The 18,773-nt window shown below is 44.0% G+C and overlaps 2 protein-coding genes and 2 non-coding genes across 5 annotated transcripts in view; 3 read left to right on the top strand and 1 right to left on the bottom strand.

Annotated features, from left to right (window-relative positions):
* Window positions 1-1,046: 1,046 nt before the first annotated feature.
* Window positions 1,047-18,773, bottom strand: part of LOC136433608 (sodium/potassium/calcium exchanger 5-like) — a 19,715-nt gene continuing 1,988 nt past the window's right edge. Inside the window, exons 3-12 of the mRNA XM_066425996.1 lie at window positions 6,063-6,244; window positions 5,637-5,770; window positions 5,323-5,380; window positions 4,921-5,108; window positions 4,636-4,736; window positions 4,068-4,222; window positions 3,334-3,627; window positions 3,071-3,172; window positions 2,450-2,558; window positions 1,047-2,011 (exon numbers count right to left, since the gene is read on the bottom strand). Of these exons, the coding sequence (XP_066282093.1) occupies window positions 1,804-2,011; window positions 2,450-2,558; window positions 3,071-3,172; window positions 3,334-3,627; window positions 4,068-4,222; window positions 4,636-4,736; window positions 4,921-5,108; window positions 5,323-5,380; window positions 5,637-5,770; window positions 6,063-6,244 (1,531 nt within the window). The 3' untranslated portion in view covers window positions 1,047-1,803. The remainder of the gene's footprint in view (window positions 2,012-2,449; window positions 2,559-3,070; window positions 3,173-3,333; window positions 3,628-4,067; window positions 4,223-4,635; window positions 4,737-4,920; window positions 5,109-5,322; window positions 5,381-5,636; window positions 5,771-6,062; window positions 6,245-18,773) is intronic.
* The window catches only part of LOC136433607 (leucine-rich repeat-containing protein 71-like), a 24,456-nt gene continuing 16,102 nt past the window's right edge, over window positions 10,420-18,773 (top strand). The window contains exon 1 of one of the 2 annotated variants that reach the window (XM_066425987.1): window positions 10,420-10,714. In XM_066425987.1, the coding sequence (XP_066282084.1) occupies window positions 10,671-10,714 (44 nt within the window). In that variant the 5' untranslated portion in view covers window positions 10,420-10,670. Of the gene's footprint in view, window positions 10,715-16,552; window positions 16,685-18,773 lie in introns of those variants that run through there. The other variant, XM_066425990.1, reaches the window with a different exon arrangement.
* On the top strand, window positions 13,042-13,114 carry Trnar-ucg (transfer RNA arginine (anticodon UCG)). Its single transcript has one exon. It is a non-coding gene; the product is annotated as a tRNA-Arg (tRNA).
* Window positions 13,596-13,668, top strand: Trnar-ucg (transfer RNA arginine (anticodon UCG)). The gene has a single exon. It is a non-coding gene; the product is annotated as a tRNA-Arg (tRNA).

The following is an 18,773-nucleotide window of genomic DNA, read 5'->3' as shown; positions in this document are numbered from 1 at the left end:
AGTATTACCTATTGAGATAAAGGACGTCCAAAATAAAGGACGATGGTCCTCAATCAACCGTTAAGCGTTTCCGGCCCTCCTTAATTTAGGGTCCCCCATGCAGCCCCGACACCCCCTTCTATATCCCCTGGGCACATTGATATATTATCGACTATTTCACAGCTGTAGCCTCTGCACGTAAAAGAACCCATCACACTTATCGAGAAGAGTAGGGGTGACCCGGTGTGCTTGGCCAAAAAACGCGAGCCGTGGCGAAGCCGCATTGCACTACTACTAGCTATTTGAAAAAGCATCATGCTTCACCTCAATTGAGGATGCCTGCTTTACCCCTTTTTTTTGTAATGAATACGGAATACTCATTACTGTTTTTATCAGTAGAAAATATTGAGAAAGACTGCATTACATCTCTTCTATCGCTGACATGATATCTCTAGTGTAGAGTCAGTCCAAGGAGTTAGTTATTACATGTAATACCGAGTTCCTATGAAATATTAAAACACCGGTACCCCAACACAATGAGGTCTTACCTCTGCATCTAAGACATACCACAATTTCTAGTCAGTAATACTCGCTGTCGCCTGTTACAGTTGACCGATGATGATGATGAGGAAGTGTCTATGCAATGACGGCACAGCGAAGTTCTGGACGTTGACACTGATACGTTCAAAGTACCATGCATTACCCAAGGAGTGCCAAACTGTATGGGTATGGAATTATCTATCTCCTTGTCACATGAGACGATCGGTGTCGTTAAGGGAGGCAGATGACACAGGATCACCATGAATAATGAATGAGGCCGTTCGCTATAGAAAGGCCCATGACATAATAGGACACTGATATGATTGTGCCGGCTTAATGAATACTGATGACTGACAAATGTGATGAAGCCACGCCCGTCACGTGACCCGGTCACAACAGGACAATAACGTCCATATATCTGCTCCTGTGCGTTTGGCATCTTAAGAATCGAGTCATAGCTTTCTGATAACGGCTTTTACATGGACAGACCTCTAAGATATGAAATAAGATATGGAATGTGAAGAAATAGACTAGATTTTTTTCTCCGAAGTAACTTTATTCTCTAAATACATGAAATGATATAAGATACAAACATGGAAATGACATGAGTCAAAGGTTATCACTGACACCATAGGGACAGCTAACGGAATGTTAGAACTTACACCACAACGTTGAACACAATACGCGCTCCTTTCGACATTAAGTTGAATTGCACGTTTCACATTTTAGTTACTGATATCAGAACTTCATATCAGAATGCTTCCTAAGTAAATCAAGCCCTCTTGAGAACTGACAGACGCAGACATTAAATGCTAATATCTGGACATTTCAAATATAACTTAATACCCGAAAAATTTGAATCCGTAGAATAGTTACAGCCTTCTCTGTAGAATTGAGAAATGGTCCAATTTTGAGGCTGACATGAGGTATTGATCACAATTATCTGGATATTGGACGATACTCCTATTTTGACTTTGCCGTCCAATTATACCCGGTTCACTCGTGACTGGTACTTCGTTTTTGTTTCTTTTCAATTCAGCACGAGATTCTTACGATAGTTGGAGGTTTGTCTCGTCAGCAGAAGCAGAGTTGACAGTTCGTATATAATGGCAGTTTCCAAAGGGCAAAAGCAGTGGCCACCAGGATACTGCTTTTGCCCTTGACACTGTCATCACCATAGGTAACTCTGGTTGAAGATTATGACCGATGACCCTTATCGGATAAAAGTTTGACTTGGCACGGCGGGATAACAGTAGTTTTCGGTGATAGCCGTTCACGCCCTGACTAGACAAGGCAGGTTGAAATTCCGAAGACGTTGAGTTCGTACAGCGTGGCCAGGGTGATGAAGAGAGCGTATAGACAGCCGCAGATCACGCCCAGCTTCCTGTCCAGCCGCCAGCGGTTCAGCCACATGGTGAACAGCAGGACCAGCACGGTGGACAGCAGCGTGACAGCTGAGTACACCAGACCGCCGCTTTGGATGGACACCACGCTGTCGGGGAGAGACATGGAGATTTACTTTACAAAGCTCAACTTGTAGCCTACTTCGCAGACTTCTGGAGCGGTGGCGTTTATTTTTCGCGATTTTCAACATGTGGTAAGGTTCTCTATGCCGGGAAAGGTACACGGCGCTCGAGAAGTTTGCGAAGGACGCTAGCTGAAGTGAAGGGGTTTACATACTATTCTACGTTTGTATGGCACAGGAATAGGTATTGAATTGTGGCAAATGATCGGATAGGTTTAGCCTAACTGACCGTTGCGACTTCCCCCGTGTACATGAATGTTCAAGACATTTCAACGTTTGATATCAGCCTATCAGGACCCAAGAGACGAGTGCTTGTTTACTGTCATCTACGCCAGTCCGTAGTTACACTTCACTTGATGTCATATTGTAAAGGCAGAAAACCGCACTTTACTTTGTACACTTTACCTGTTTGTTTCGATAACAACCGTCTTGAAGAACCACGGCACGCCAAGGCCGACTAGGATGTCAAACACGTTACTGCCGACTGCGTTCGACACAGCCATGTCTCCCTCTCCTGCAAAATATGTCAGATGTAACATGTTGAAACATGTCTCCCTTTCCTACTGTCGGGTTCAAGGAGAAAGGACCTTTTTTATAGGAACTGTTATTTACGGCATGGTTGCATTCGTCGTAGGTCGTCGATTTTGATGTCTTAGTATTGTAAAGCATCATTCGTGGTGTTGGGAAAATGACAGCGCTGATACGGAATGCGGTTGTATTGTAAACAAACTAGACTGTGACAGAAACAACCGCCAACAAGGGTCTCTTAAAGTGTTTTTCGTAACAAGATAGACAGCTGAATGTTGTACGACGCATTCACGACTATCCCAAGGATGTCATCAGTTTTCCATCGTACGACGATCGCACGGCAAATGCGACCGCGGCTAAAGTTGGTTACATTTTGCAATCATAAGTCTCAAAATCATCAGCGTTTTACAAATGGCTGGTACAAATTAGCAACCCATACACTCTTAGCTCATGAACTGTGCGTTGTTCTCATCCAAAGAAAAACCGAGGTTGCCGTACCTTCCTTTGACACCAGGACACTAGACATGGCGTCAGGCACGCTCGTTCCTATGGCGATTAACGTCAGGCCCATCACTGTGTCCGGGACGCCGACAGTGAAACCTGCAGGTGGAATCAGACAGGTTGGCACGTCAACTATTATGTAATAGTTCTTTATGCTATTTCTTATGATCAATGTTCCCAACGACTCCTCTGTATGACATAAATTAACATTGTTATGGTTATGGCTAATCTAAAATCATACCTGTAGCAAGTCAACCTACCGATGACGGTGACCATCCAGACCAGGATGTATGTGAAGACTCCTATCCAGGCGACTGACATGATGAAGCTGACAGGATACCATCCTTTCCACCTGTCCCGGCGGCAGTCAGGCACGGTCCCCGCTAGGAGCACGGTTAGAGGCAGCCCGACAACCCATAATACTCTCCTCCAGAGCCCGGACGGTACTGAGAACGGAGACTCCGGCTCATCACTGACAGTTTCTTTCGACTGGGTCGTGACAGCGTCATCAGAAGGCGTCTCCAATGTCTTTCCTTCAGTGCCTTTTTCTGCAACTGTGAAAGAAGAATAAGATTCTCTGATTTAACCCTTCTAGTGTGATCTCCAAGCAGATGTTGGGGGAGATCAGTTTGATCGGCAGATTAGTTTGCGTACTGCTCCTGGTACGTGGAGGGAAATAGTTTAAATTCATACCCAGACTAATCTCGAAAACAGATGTTGGGGGACGTTAAATCGTTACGTTTTCCTAGCTGCCCGTTTCTGTGTCAAACTGCCTCTCCAGTGTCTTCGTCATCCTTGGAGGGGACAGTTTGACACAAAAAAGAACAGCTAGGAAAACGTGTTTACCTCCCCCAACATCTGTTTGAAGATTATTCTGGAGTTCGCTCCGCGTACCTAGAGCAGCATGCAAAATGACCACGGCACAAAGGGCCTCTTCTGTGCTGATGTAAACCCCACTTACAGCACCATTAGGTTTCTACCAAATTATCTGTACCTGATGTTATGAGGACAGTTTCCTCGTTGTGCTCCTTGTTCTCCGATCCAGCAGGACTTGGGAAGCAGCGGGTGAACCCTTCGCTCAGCTGGGGGTTGAAATACATCAGTACTACGTACAGACAGTACAGGGCCACTAGTATGACGGCTTCGTACCTGCAAATGGACACAACATTAGAATAACCCGTTTCATATGTTTTTATGAACATGCATTTTTTTATTGTAAACTTTTTGGGGGCTCAAAAACCTCCCGTCATTTTGAAGTCAGGTAGTCTCCGACGCCCAATATTGCCGTTCCAAAGATTATAGCAAGGGGTTTAGAATGGTAATGCTAATACAAATGTGGAAACGTCACCTACGACGGTGGTCGCCATAGTGGCAGCGCTAATTGTAGATTACGCTCTATGTGTACCGGCGTATGGGATTCTTTCTGATGGGTTTCACAAATGGTCAAGTTCATCAACAAGTAGATCTTATATTGCTGGACACCGCTACGCCGCAAATGCATAATCAAGGAGGTTTTATGAAGACCTCATTGGTATGAAGGATTCAAAGAATACTGCACCCACCAGTGGACCTTTCCGTCGTACAAAGAGATGGCGAGCGCCGCCACACTGATGAGGTAAAAACTGCAGTCCCGCAGCAGGGGCCACAGTGTTAAGGTGATGGCCTGTTTGGAGAAATATCAAGGCAGTGAAGTACCATCTGTCATGATTTAAGATGCTGCTACTGGGAGTATAGATGTATGAGGTTAAAAATCCATGTATAATAAATTGTAGGCAAAGCTGGCAACTTTATCGGCGAGTAAAATTCCTAGCGCGCTAGCGTCAAGACTCATCATGTCTAGGCCTTACCGTTTTCACCACCAGCCCGCACAGACCCACGATGAAGAGCAGATTGAAGACGGCCGACCCGACGATGGTTCCCACTCCGATGTCGTCTCGGCTGATGAAGACGCCGAAGATGGACGTGAAGAGCTCGGGAGCCGAACTTCCGGCCGCCATGAACGTGGCACCGGCCACATCCGGCTGGAGATGAAGCCCTGAGAGGCAAAAATTTACATAATTCAAGACTCAGAATAAAATCTTGAAGACAACAGACGGATGATATCGCATATACATGTATCTATACATAACACATCGGAGACGTAGTGCAACTACGGTTGTGCTGAGAAAATCCATGAAGTGTTGCACGTTGCATAAACATGAAATCAGGAAATACAAAACTTTATTTGGTACTTTGAAAGACGAACGCACCTTCACTGATCTTCTCCAACGAAGGTACGAAGTAGTCGTCACAAATGATAGCTAGCGCCTGAAAAAGGGAAATTAGAAATACGAATATCGTCAAACATTCCCAGTAAACATAAAATCGAGGATGCAAATTTGAGCCCAAAGTTTGTTTATTAATTAACTAATTAAGAATTCAAATTGGCCTGCTGACCGCTTTTCATTGAGGTCATGGGGGAAGAGATAAGGGTCAGATAAAATATATAACAGATTTGACACAAGTAGTATCGCTGTCCAGAGATAACATATGGGAAAACAGAATGATACAACATTGAACTCACCAGGAACATGTATAACGTGGCGATGACGTGTAGAATGACGGCACCGTGACGCCGCTGCTCCTGGGTGAAGACGTCGGTAGGGAAGCGGTTGATGGCTGGCGGAGAACAGTTCCCTCGGGGGCTGTTGGGGGCATCTGGTATTTTGAAATGACAAAATCAGTCATTTGAAGCAATTCTCATATTACAACTTTTTTGTGGGCTCTTATGCTTTGGGTCCTGGATAGAATGGGCTTCTAGTTTGGGATAAATGGGGAGGGTTCAAAATGATAAAAGGCTCAGGAGGAAATACACGTGTCTTACGAAAACTCGATTTCAAACAGACAACTCATTCTGAGTGCCTTATCAATATACGTGCCCCGTGTAGTAGAGCATTGGCCACAGAGCTCGGTATTGTAAAGTGCAGACTTAGGATCAAAATCTACCCACCTGTCTCCGCGTATGCCGTTCTAGTGACGTCTTCTTCATCGAACAGCTTCTGTAGTGACACGATCACAGCGAGTGTTCCCCACAACACAAGAAAAATGGCAGCTGCCACCTGCCATCTTGTTTTTCTCCTTGCTGTGCTCCTGTGAGAGGCTGTACGCAGGTACATTCCGATCTGCTGTAGCCTGGAGATACAGGAAGCTATCTGTAAGTCAGTGGCTAACTAGTACTTGTATCTATGGCTGTACAGGGAGAGAGTTGAGAAGGAAGTATGAAGATCCTGACACTTGTCGACAGGACAGAAGTAAGGGACCAGGCGAGACCGCGCATGAGAAGTGATTGTGTACTGGGTCAGCCAGAGCCTTGTTAAACCGGTCGAATAGGTGACATGCCAATAAGAACCTATTCTGAAGACGCAGACTACTGGTTCGGTTATTGAAGGGTTCAAAATGAGTAATTTTTAGTATTCATGATTTACCAAGTTTGTGTTGGATTGAAATTTTCCTGAGACAATTTGAGCGGCTGGTTGAAAACGAGGCACGTCCCTAGGTAGCTGCAGTACCTAAGAAAGTCCACAGGAGATCCAAAATGTACCGATTTCTTTTGTAGGTCAAGACCTAACCGCATACAAAATACAGTATCACAAAAATACATCCATAGCTTCTTGAATCATATTGTTCAACCAGAAAACCACAAGCAAGACCATGCTACTTAACACTAACCTTCTTGGCAAATGTATCAACTTCCTGCGTAACTTGGCAAATCACGTTCACAATCACAGCGACCGGAGATCGTCAAAGATCTATAAGATTTGTACTGTAGATATATTTCCACCTGGGTGACAAAATGGACGGCGATGTTAGAGACCTTGCAGTGCTGATCCGTCCCGCGGCCATGTCTGCCTGAAATGACGCCTAACCAGTCTAACCGCTTATCCTATTGGCAAACTACTGAAATATCAATCCGAACATTTAACCTCTGACATAGGAGTGGTAATGGTAATAGATAAACATCACAGCCTGCTCATGCGTGAGGCCCTGAAGTAAGGAAAGGAAAGTGATCTCGATCCAGTTTAGCTCACTGAAGAGCTATTCATCCACTGGCCGTGACAGAAAAGACAGACACTATGTACAGTATTACAGGTTCACTGTGTAACGTACGTGATGTTCAGTGGGTTGTTATAGGCATAATTAGTGTAATTAGTAGCTAGACCTTATGGAGGAGGAGCTTACATAGGTAAGCCGGGATTGGGTGGTGAGAGCACTCAATCAGATAGTTACCCATTGTTACCAAAGTTGAGCATGGAAGATGTATTTGTCTAAGAAGTTAGTCGGAGTTGCGGTCCTAGGACCAAGGTATGTTCACCTCTTTGTTAGCTCTTGCGTGATAGATTGTATCCGTAACCGTTTAGTCCATATAGACCCTGTGTTGTAACCCTAGACCCGTTATACCTACTAGCATCTATCTATGTACATTGTATGCTCAACCTGTTATCCTAGACCTGTATATGTTAGTATTGAGTATTGTATGGATCAATAAATGCACGACTCACAGATATAGCAATCGGACTGGTTTGGCTCTGAGTTCATATATCGCTAAGATAGAAGCTAAGATACCAAACACCCTCAAACCCTATTCGTTACAACTGTACCAGGGAAATTTTCCTAGCTCTTTTCGACAAGTACAATGAACAGTGGATCACGGCTTAATGTCCTGTCCTAAGCATAGCGACCCTCTCTGGGTGCATGTCTGGTGAGCGACACAGCCGGAATCGAACTCACGGCTTCTAGTTCCAGAGGCTTGACCGCTAACCACTGGACTACGCACGATACGTGTGGCCAATGTCATGTGATCGTCTATGGTTCAATTTTTTTCTATTTGCCAGCAAGTTGTATTTTTCTTGACTTCTAAGTGACGTTTTATACATTAAAGTGGTTTTGAAAATGAGGCTAGCGAGTCGGTTGAATAAGTTATAAAGTCTGTATAGCCATGTTTGGATAGGACGGCAAACACGGGACACTGATGGCGTTTTCATCACTAACAGTTTGTCAAAACTTTCGTGTTTTGCGTCAACATGAACGCGAATTCCTCTCGTTGGACTTTGCAAACTTCATTTTAAACATGCCATACCCACTGGAGAACACTTAAACTGTGGGCAATGTGGTTTTCTGAAGATCTGTAATGTTTCAAGTAGTTGTGCTAATTTTTGAAACAACACTCCTTCAGACTTGTAAATTATGTATGCATGGTGTCACGTACCAACGGGTAAATCGCACACTGATTTACACATTAACAGACCGACCTACTGCCTTACCAACATGACGTACTTGCTGAACCAAACCCGTCACGTGATCACCACTACCATGGAGACGAACGACAGACGAACATTACTCTTACTAAGTGTAATAAAAGTAGCTGCCGGGCAGTACTCCGATGAATTGATCTATTTTGTTGGGGACACAGATCTGGGCTGTTACATTGTCCTTGTCGTCCGAGCGCATGGCAGTCCATTGTTTTCAGTCTCACTCTAACACCTGAAGTGGGACGGACGGATTTCTTCTTCGCTATTTGACGTTATCCAAAGTAAACAAGCGTTTAAGAAGGGTTGTCAAGCAGGTCACCCGAAGCACGGGCTTTGTTTTGTTAGTTTGGCGGGGGGTGCATTGTTAACACGGAGAGACCACAAAACGGTAAGCTTGTCACAACATTCAGCAAACTTTTACTCTTGTTTGATACTGACAGTAGCTTGCCATGTGACAGGGTACGAGTAGAGTGTGTTCTGTACCACCGTTTGAGTCTTGGTGCCACAGTCTAGGCGATTTTACCATACATTCACCGCGTCTTGTCAGCATAACATGTTTGACACCTCCTGGCGGGATTTCAGCATGTAGAACATATAGGCTGAATGAAGATTAGTGCCGACAAACGAGCGGAGGATTGTGGTACAATGAGGATATGTCATGATAGAGAAAAGGGGCTACTGCAATTTTATGGGAGACTTCGGGATGTATACAAACGTCCAAAACGTTTAGAAATTATGTTTTTGAGTTTTCATTTGGAACCCTTAGCTAGGTGGGTATTATCTACATGTATGTGCAACTTTGGTACAACTACTAGCTACGTTAGTCTGTGACAATTGTATCCATGATTGATAACACTTCTCGGTCCTGTATCATCAAACACAACAATAAGTGAAAAAATTCGAAGGTGCTCTGTTTGACAACCGTTGTGAAATTTACTTTCGTTGCAAAGTATGCATGTACATACTGTATGTATGATTTTCTAACTTAATTGTTTAACAGCACGTTGTTCTGGCTAAATGTTGGTCGTTGCCACTACAAATGTCCTTGTCGAGGACGAGTAGCAAGAAAGTGCTCCCTTATGTAAGTCTTTTAGTCCAGAGTTTGTCTTTGACATTGTGTGTTGAAGTGTGGGAGAGCCTGATGTGTAACGATACACCATGTAAGTCCGTTAACGACAATCAGTGATACGTCTGGCGATGAATGGACAGAATGTTGGGTTGGTTTTCTGTTCACAGTCTACACTGGCGTAGTCAAGCAAGTGCCAAGTAAACGTTGTCACAACCGCCATCAAATGAAAAGGATCTATATAACAAGAGAGAGCTCCACCCCACTGAAATGTTAAACGCTTTTAATTCCTGAGTCGTGAAACTGGAACGACTTGCGACAAGCCCAAAGCTTCAACCAAACGTTCTGGTTGCTGTCCTAGAACCGTCAGCGTTCAAATCATGGCACATTTAGTAGTTATGTTTAATAGATCATGTTTGATACAAGAGATTAGAACTTATTTGATTAGTTTCAGATGATGAGGCTTTGAGACAAAAGTTGAGATGGGAATTTGGTGAAGTTTGCACAGTGAAGACATTTCGGATCAGCGATATATCCTGGTGCTGTGGCCACGATTTCGTCTTATTGAGAAATGATTATTTGATAATATGCCAGCTCTACTCTTTGTGACTATGTATAACTTAGGTAATGAGCTTCGGTCAACAAACAGGTAAGGACGCATGTGACGTCACGTGTAGAGACATTTGACGTCAGGACGTCGTGTCACACCTCCCACGAACAGGACAAGCGTCAGAACAATACAAGAATATAACCTGTCGCTGCACCCCTATCAGTCACTCCTCTTTAATTAGGTCAATAATTACTGCACACAGCAAGAAACACAAACAGTCTGCAGAGGCAGGTGAGTTACTGAAACATAGAACAAGAGGCTTCACCCGAAAACTTCCCAGTTGAATCTGTATTGACTCCAAGTCAATCGCTCTTGTCCAAATAAAACTCGTTGTGACTGTTAGTTTACCATTTCAGATAAGAGGAAGAAACATTGGCGCCGTACGTGACTTCACATCGCCGCCACTTGGCGAAGTTGTTGACTCGGGCCCTACAGTTCAGTGGCTCTGAATGGTGGTATCCGATTAGGCGTTTTACGCGGGAAGAAGGCGTGTGTAGACTGACAACATAACCCTGTGGAACGTTAGTAAATAATCCCGGCACCGCTCCCTGACGACACAATACACGCGGGGACTGGAGGCGGTGTTGCTCCGGTGCGAGGTCTCTCTACAAGTCATCGTGCGGTACCACCAACATGAGCGGGCGAGGAAGCGGACCGGGAGGGGCAAGCCTGCTGACGTGAGTTACACACTTTAACGGCGTGGTCACATTTGTCGTAGGCCGTTGTACGATTCTGATGTCGTAGGTTTTTCAAACAGATTGTGAAAGAACCAACCGTCGACAAGGATCTAAGGCAGCCACTACGATAAAGACAGCTGAAATTTGTACCACACATGCATCATTATCACAAGGATGCCCTTGGCCTGCGATCGTACGACGACCATACGACAAATGTGACCAGACCCTTATTTCATTACTCCACTAGCGTGTGTTGTTCTCTCACAGTTAACAGGTGTGTGGCATGTACCTACTTGCCACATACCACGCTTCAGAAGATGGAAGTCGTACAGAACCTATGTACTGTTAGTGTAAGTGTTCTTCCGTTTTCGGCCTTACAGCTTGTTCGATGTCCAATAATATCATCGGTGAAATAGAAACTTTTTGGTCCTTTTCTATTAGAACAACCTGTTCTCATCAACCTGTTCTAATGTTCAGACTTGTTACCAGTTTCACTGACAGCAGACAAATAGACACCTGTCACTGACCTTGTTTCACTGACACATTACTTCACTACCCCTACTAATGTTTCTGATTACTTTGAAATAAATATGGGGATTTGTTTGAAAGAAAAAGTTGGGGCATTGAAATAAATTAATGGAGCTTTAAGTTGTATTCTGAAGAAAGATATTCTATATCAAAGTCACAGATAGAGTCGGTCAATGCAGATGTCTTGATACCAATATTTGGCGGTTGTTAAGAGCCTTGGGGGGAAAACAAATAACCTCAAGATGCATCAACGACAAAGAAGCATTCGACTTGGACCCCTGCTTGCCAAACAGAAGTACAAGTACCGTTCTGAATAAATAGTTGCAAAAATATGCGCGGGTTGTTGTAATGATGACACACAAGTCTCTAAATCAGAATGTTGTATGCGTACTGTTACAAGCTTTATTGCGTGATCTGTAATCATATTGATTTTTCTTTTTTAATACAGTCATCACTTATCATTCAATTAGTGCCTTCTCTGTCTGTCTTCCCTGTGGAAAGGCTAGAGATTCTCTGTTAAGGTTCCATCCAAGGATTTGAGTGTCTCTTAGTGATGGTAAGTAAACGGTAATTTTTAACAGGCCAACAATAGATTGATTGAGGTAACAAGGCCGTCGTGGGAGGTAGCTATAGCTGACCGTTGTTAGGGATGCTTCAGGTATGAATGTCAAGGGCGTAAGGTTATCTATAGGCATATTATGTGAGAAGTTTTGCTTAGCAATACGTGAGACCTTCAGTACCTTCCGTGTAGAATTGAAGTGGGTAGTTTTTTTCTGTTGCCGTTTTGGGATGTAGTGACCTGTATTGGCATGGGCGGCTTTGTTTTGTTTAACAGGCACCTTCCTGGTAGTTAATGGAACTTCAAAGTCGTTTCTGTTAGATAGAGTTCATAGAATATGACAAAAAGCTTAAGGCGGGATTATGTTTAATCCCCAACTGCCACCCGTGTGTTGTATCCCTGGTTGCCTGTAACGTCAGTACAGTAGAGGCTCTATACGTGTTTTTGTATCAACGAAACCTTTTGTCGTCTATACCTCCGCGGAGTATAGATCTAATAGCCACGGTTATATACACGAAAGCCCGGAACTGTCGGGGGAAAGCAAGCAATAGTGGCCGATCAAAATACCACTTATATTGCACAAACAGTCGGCCTGCCCGGGGAGCACAAGGGACCAGGTGGCGGGTACCTTGAACTGTTCCCCCGAGTAAGTGTTCTGCAAACAACGACGCTACTAATCGCTTTGAGAAGTAGAGAATTCTCCAGGGTTACGGCAACAGAACGGCGATCGTTAGAATGTCGTTTAGTGTGTTGGGTAGATTTAGACAAATGGCACACCTGAAAAGAAGCCAGGTGTATGGGGCATTGTTACCTGGACAACGACAAGGGAGGGTATTTAGTACTGAACAAAGGAGATTTAGGTTTGTACCGATGCTTTATCTTGTTTGTGTTTTATTGAGAGTACAGTTACTAGCTGGTTCTGAGGCGAAGCGTTCAGAAATAAGAAATGGGTATATCGTTTGCCTTCCTAGGTCACTGCCGGAATCATACAATCACTTCTTTAGTTCTGTCGGGGGTTAAATATGTGGAAACACAATTCTTGTTAACACTCTAATGGAAGAGCTGATGAACGGCTTATCCAATTCAAGCAAGTTAAAGGGAAATAACCTCCTTGTCCAATTTTAGCTATGCCCTGGTGTGCTTGTAGTGCGGTGATTTACGTTTATCGGGGATAGCTAACGAGGATAAAGCTGTCAGAATTGCCATTCAGGTATACATTTCGTGACCGCACCGAAATGTAGGGCCAGTAGCGTAATGGATAACGCGTCTGACTTCGGATCAGAAGATTGCAGGTTCGAATCCTGTCTGGCTCGGGTTACACACTTTTCGTCGTCTATGACAACCGAGTGTATTGATGTTTCCGCAACTTTTGAATACTGAGCCATAAATAACGTTTTCTGCAGATTGACAATTTACAGTTAGACTGAAATGCGGAAAACATGCAGTATTATTTTCAGCATATCAACAGTGCTTACCTTTGTTATTGTACGCATAAAGTGGTCCCGATGTTTGGTCATAGCGCCATACAGGTGACCTAACGTGCGGTTGCATTTTCTACGTGTGTAAGATACGGTAATTATATAATGTTACGCAGCTAATGTTACTACCTGTCGGCGACAAATCCATTTGGCTTTTAGTGACTAGGCAATATAGCCCCGCAATGCCGTGTTGACAAATTCATGTATAATGTATAATGTATGAAAGAAAGTCAGCTTGATATCTCTTAGAACTCTCACTAATAATTTCAAGACAGATGGTTATTATAGGCTATCAATACCAGCCTGGCAACCAATAGGGCCAGTAGCGTAATGGATAACGCGTCTGACTTCGGATCAGAAGATTGCAGGTTCGAATCCTGTCTGGCTCGGTGGTAAAGTTTTTGTCACGCTCATGAAAAGTCTTGAAAGTTTGTCTCAAACTTCTCTCTGCATGAACATCAGAAAAAGTGAAGTCCCTTGATCTGGATTCTTCTGTTAGATACTGCTGCTTTTTTTGTTGCCATTGATGTTGGATGTTTGAATCCTTGGACGACTCACTCAACAGGTGGTCTGTGGTCGTGCAAACGTTACGTTACGCTGGGTTTACACACAGCCGAGGTCCGACTTAAGTGCGGTCTGTTTACACTCGTGGTCACGAAGTGACTTGGAATACCTAGTCGACTAGAGTCGGACTTTGACTTAGTGTGCTTGGAAAATGCGTGTTTAAACTGGGCCTTAGTGTCGGGTGACAATGAATTGATGAATTTACATGCGAGAGCAAATAACCAACTTGGTGTGTTTAGATGCTTCATGGAGGTATGAGGTTTCCGAACTCTGGTTTCCGCTGGGTTTTTTTTTAATGAATTAACGATGGAATGAGGTCAATGTCATTCATTGGTTAGGGCCCGTAGCGTAATGGATAACGCGCCTGACTTCGGATCAGAAAATTGCAGGTTCGAATCCTGTCTGGCTCGACTGAGTACTAAAATATTTTGAAGTCGTGATTTGACGATTACCCCTCCTTCCCGTGGAATTCAAAAAAAATATCAGCTTCACAGTGATAACACGTCAAATAAAACTCGATATGATTACATTTCGGACGCTGCTGGACAGTGCTTGTCATTATCCAACGTGCATCCGTAAACACCATTCTCAACCGGTTCCCCAACGTGTTAAGCTTAGGCCTAGACTTTCCCCATACAAGGTGCCATCGACTTCGCGTCGTCCCCATCCGAAAGTGTGCAGATGGTGTATAAATTACTAACCAACCGGTAAACATCCATCACCACAATCAACAAATCGTGCCCAATGGATAGAAGGTGTTTATGAAGCAAACACTAGTAAAGAATACCCCGGCTTAGGCGACCACCAACCTTAATAGATAAGCCTAAAACAAATGTAACGTCGATTGAATAGAAATTAAAGGTCAACAAATGGTGGGAAAGACAGATGACAGGATTCTTGAAATATTTATCATTGGCAGCTGGGACAAAAGTAAACACTATAAAACAGCCATCTTCTTTTTGACTGTACAATGTACAAAAGACACGAGAGTGGAAACCTGTCAAGAAAGGAGTATGTTTGGCAAAAGATTTTTTGCGTTTGCTTCTGTCAGTTAAAACAAAAGGAAGGATTTATGAAACATTATTCGATCAGGTGCCCCTATCATCGTAGCTAGCAGTCAGCTTCAAGTAAGTTAGGCCAAACATTTTATGTTTTAGTTTGTGAGAGCACATTTCCTACCAAAGAAATACGCCCTCGGCGGTAGGTTTCATTACAAAAACAGGAACCTGATACAATTGGCCGAACATCGTGGTGACTTGCTCTAAGTGTATTCCCCTAATGCCCTGACATTACTGTGAGGGTGTAGCCCTCCTTCCTGGCTCTCAACTACAACACCATTGGACCCGAGCTAAACCATACTTCCAATTCTCCAAATATCCTATTACATCACTTCCACGTTACATGCTGCAACTATGCAACATTCACATAACTACGGACGCACACCAAGACAAACAAACCGTCTTCATTGAGGTAAAAACGTACAGGAGACTGAGAATACAGAGGAAAGAACAACAATGTATATGAAATCCCTGGATCGGAGAGCGGAGCTCCCGAAAATATGCGCTGATAGATAACGAGATTACATGGACATATTACCTGGGTGCCTTATCCTGGCTTTGCTCCGGACTACATGGAGATGTCACGAATAATTCCGGAAATGGGGACAGAAAGCCAGGGGATCAACTGATAAGTACCCGTGCGACAAGAAGCAAATTAAACCTAGAATTCCGATAGAAACACCGCTTCACGGTGTGGTGTAGTATAATGTATGGGTTTATAACCCGTCCATTTCAAATTGGCCCTTGAGGGCCGTTTACATTGTTTTAACAATGTTTGCCATTCAAAGATTGCAGTCCATTCCACGAATGTGACTACCACGTAATAGCGCCCTTTGCGATATCACGTCGAACTGCAGCAGAACCAACCTGCGGTTGATCATGATGCAACAACGTTTCATTTGAACAGTTGGCATACTTGGACGCCTAAGCGAAAGCCCTAGTCAACATAATCATCCGTTTTTCATGCATGAGTAGATCTCTACTTTGACAGAGCTGTTCTTGTGATTAGGTTCTAATTAAGTTTGTTCCTGAGAAACCCCACACCCCTATGTGTGCAGGTGCTCAGCTGCAGCCACTGTAGTGTAAGTTCCTTCATTTTCAGTAGCTGACCTAATTAATTTGCCTTGGGCAGACATTTGAAACGGAAGCCTGTATTTTCCTACGACAACAGTCACTGAGTTGACTCAACACCTGTTTAGTGTCAAAGCAGATCGATGTTTGACACAGGGTTTTTAGCCCACCTTGTCTGTCTCGTCTTTCTTTTCAAAAGAAAGGACGTCAAACAAAAGAGAACTTGGCAGACAAGACAGCACAATGTGAGGCAATCCTGAAGTGACACCTGGTTGGCGCTCGGAGCCTTAATTGTCATGATTAAGCACGTCTGTTGTCACGTAAGATCACGTTCCGTTCAGGCTCACTGGGGGGTGCATATTATTCCATTTTCGTGGTTCCTGCCTCTGACCAACTGGTGTCTACAATGCCTTCTATACCCTTTGTCGCCGTTTCCATGGCTTGAAATCAGATTAGTTTGTAATAATCACGTAGCAGCCACAGATCAACCGTCAAAAGGCACTCCCATAAACGGCAAAGCGGTCGACAAAACACCGAACGCGGTGTAGACTAGACATTCCCAGCAAACTTAGCTGGCTGAAATACAAGCGGAAGTATTGTGTCGGTTTGCTGACAAAATAAGATTTCAGATAAAAATCTTCCGCCCAAGGTCTGTACGTACTGTCCGTGGCCTTAACATGGAAGGTAGGAGTGGGCTGGACGCCTTTCGCAGGTGAGCTTCTATATGTGTGCTTTTCTCTCGGACATGTTGTTTTGGAGAGTTTCTAATCGAGACGTTATTTTAAAGACAATATCAAATGTCTCGCTAGCTGTTCCACTTCACATGCGTCGTAAACGTTGCTAAAAGGCGTACGTAAACAAACCGGAGATCTCTTTATCAGCGAATAGTGTTTACAGAATATATTTCTTGTTCGTAACTGACTAACTTATACTGATCTCTTTATCTGGTTCGTTTGATTTTATTGTAGTAGTCTTTGTCTAATAACAGATATGATGTTTGTTCGGGAAATCTTTTCTTTCCGAAATATTGTTTGAGGCGTTCGTTTTGATGCCCATTTAGCCAATGATGACTTTTTTTCGCAAGTTTTTTGTATATTGTTGTCAAACTTTGTAAACTTTGTTTATGATCATAGTTTTCAAATTTTCCAAAAGGTATCATTTATTGCTGCACAAAAGGGCTGATAAAAAGACTAGCAAGACATATACACGCAAGACATCATAGTTTGAACGATTTACACTCATGGGAGAATACTAGTACATAGATACTGTCACGAGGCAGCGCATGAATACGCTACCGTGTACCTGCGTTTTTCAAATACTTCGGTTGGGTAGCACACAAGTACCACAATGTACATGTGCAACAATGCGGCAGACGGCAAGAGATTTATATCTTTCCCTTCAGCGGCGGGTCGTGAGTAATTTAGAGGCTAAACTAGAAACAATGGGAGCTTGCGCTTTGTTGCCAAAGCACTGGTGTTGAAGTGAAGGCCCAGGGTGCCTTCGGGACGTTCTCCCGTCCTTCGCAATAATCAGGAGAAATACCCTGGTGGTCACTTCGTATTTCTTCTTCACACAGACAAGACCTCGCACAAAACTCGACCTGCGTCAGCGCTATTGTTGCCTAAGCGCATGTTTATCTTGTATCTTACGCATCGGTGCATGGGGATACAATAGCATTCGCGTGTATGTTGTGTTATTTGGTGAAAGGTCAGTGGTATAAAGAGATTTTTCAAAATGGCCCCCTTGCGTGTCACCAACACATTATTATGCGTACAATTCATAAATAGCTCTGTGTTTCATAGGGGTTACATGACTTATCTACAATTATGCCCAAACCAATGTCCTGTAGACATAGATTATTTGCTATATTGTATCATACAACCCTTCATAAAAGATACATCCGTTCACATCCACATTAAAAAAAAAACAGGTATACGTCGCGATGTTGCCCCTTACAATTTTCTTCCATTGCCCGCATCGATAAAGAAAGTCAAATAAGATGACATGATGTATGCCATTTTGCGTAACGTTACATTTTGGCTTGGACGTGTGTTCAGTAGTTGAGTCGGTGATATTCACTTGATTACCCCCAACTTGTTGCTCATAATATTTCATCCAGCCTGTACGGTTGGACAATGGTATGTGTATGACAGTGCACGTAACACCGACTCAATGGTTGCTAGGAGAGCCAGGGGGTGGGTAGCGCTAACACATCGAAGGCTCAGGTCAGGTGAGGACTTCCTGGGAAGAAAGAGGACAAGAATACGAGTAGACACCATGTGGAGACTTCTTCAGAAAATGGCAGAGGAGGATGCTGACGAAGAAGACGAGGAGGCGCCTGAGAATACTAACAGTGACCAGGCCGCACCTTCTGAGGAGAAAGTCACGACACGAGAAGACACTAACGACAACACTGATACCAAATCAGCGGAGGCAAAGACCCCGGATAAAGACGCGGATACGACATCGCCCAAACCCGTCGAAGCGGGCACAAAAACTCCTGACAGTGGGAAAGAAGAAACGTCCAAGTCTTCTATAAAATCAGCTGAAGGTGTACGGAAACCTACACCACCTACGAGCCCCAGTAAGTGGAAAACGAGACTTGCTGAGAATGAAGATGAGCCTGATGGAGACACCAGAGCCCCATCGTCGGACGGCAGCGGGAAGGACTCGCCCACGGTGACGGAGGGCCGGGCCTCGGCCACCAAGACCAGACCAAGACTGGCAGCCCGGCCGCGGTCGCGACTCGGAAACATGATTCTCAAGAAATTGCTTTCTCCCAAAGGAAGGTTTGTATGCTC

This window comes from Branchiostoma lanceolatum, chromosome 4 (genome assembly GCF_035083965.1).
Source record: "Branchiostoma lanceolatum isolate klBraLanc5 chromosome 4, klBraLanc5.hap2, whole genome shotgun sequence".
Lineage (NCBI taxonomy): Eukaryota > Metazoa > Chordata > Leptocardii > Amphioxiformes > Branchiostomatidae > Branchiostoma > Branchiostoma lanceolatum.
Note: the sequence above shows the minus strand (reverse complement) of the source record. Positions and strands in the feature narration are given on the sequence as shown.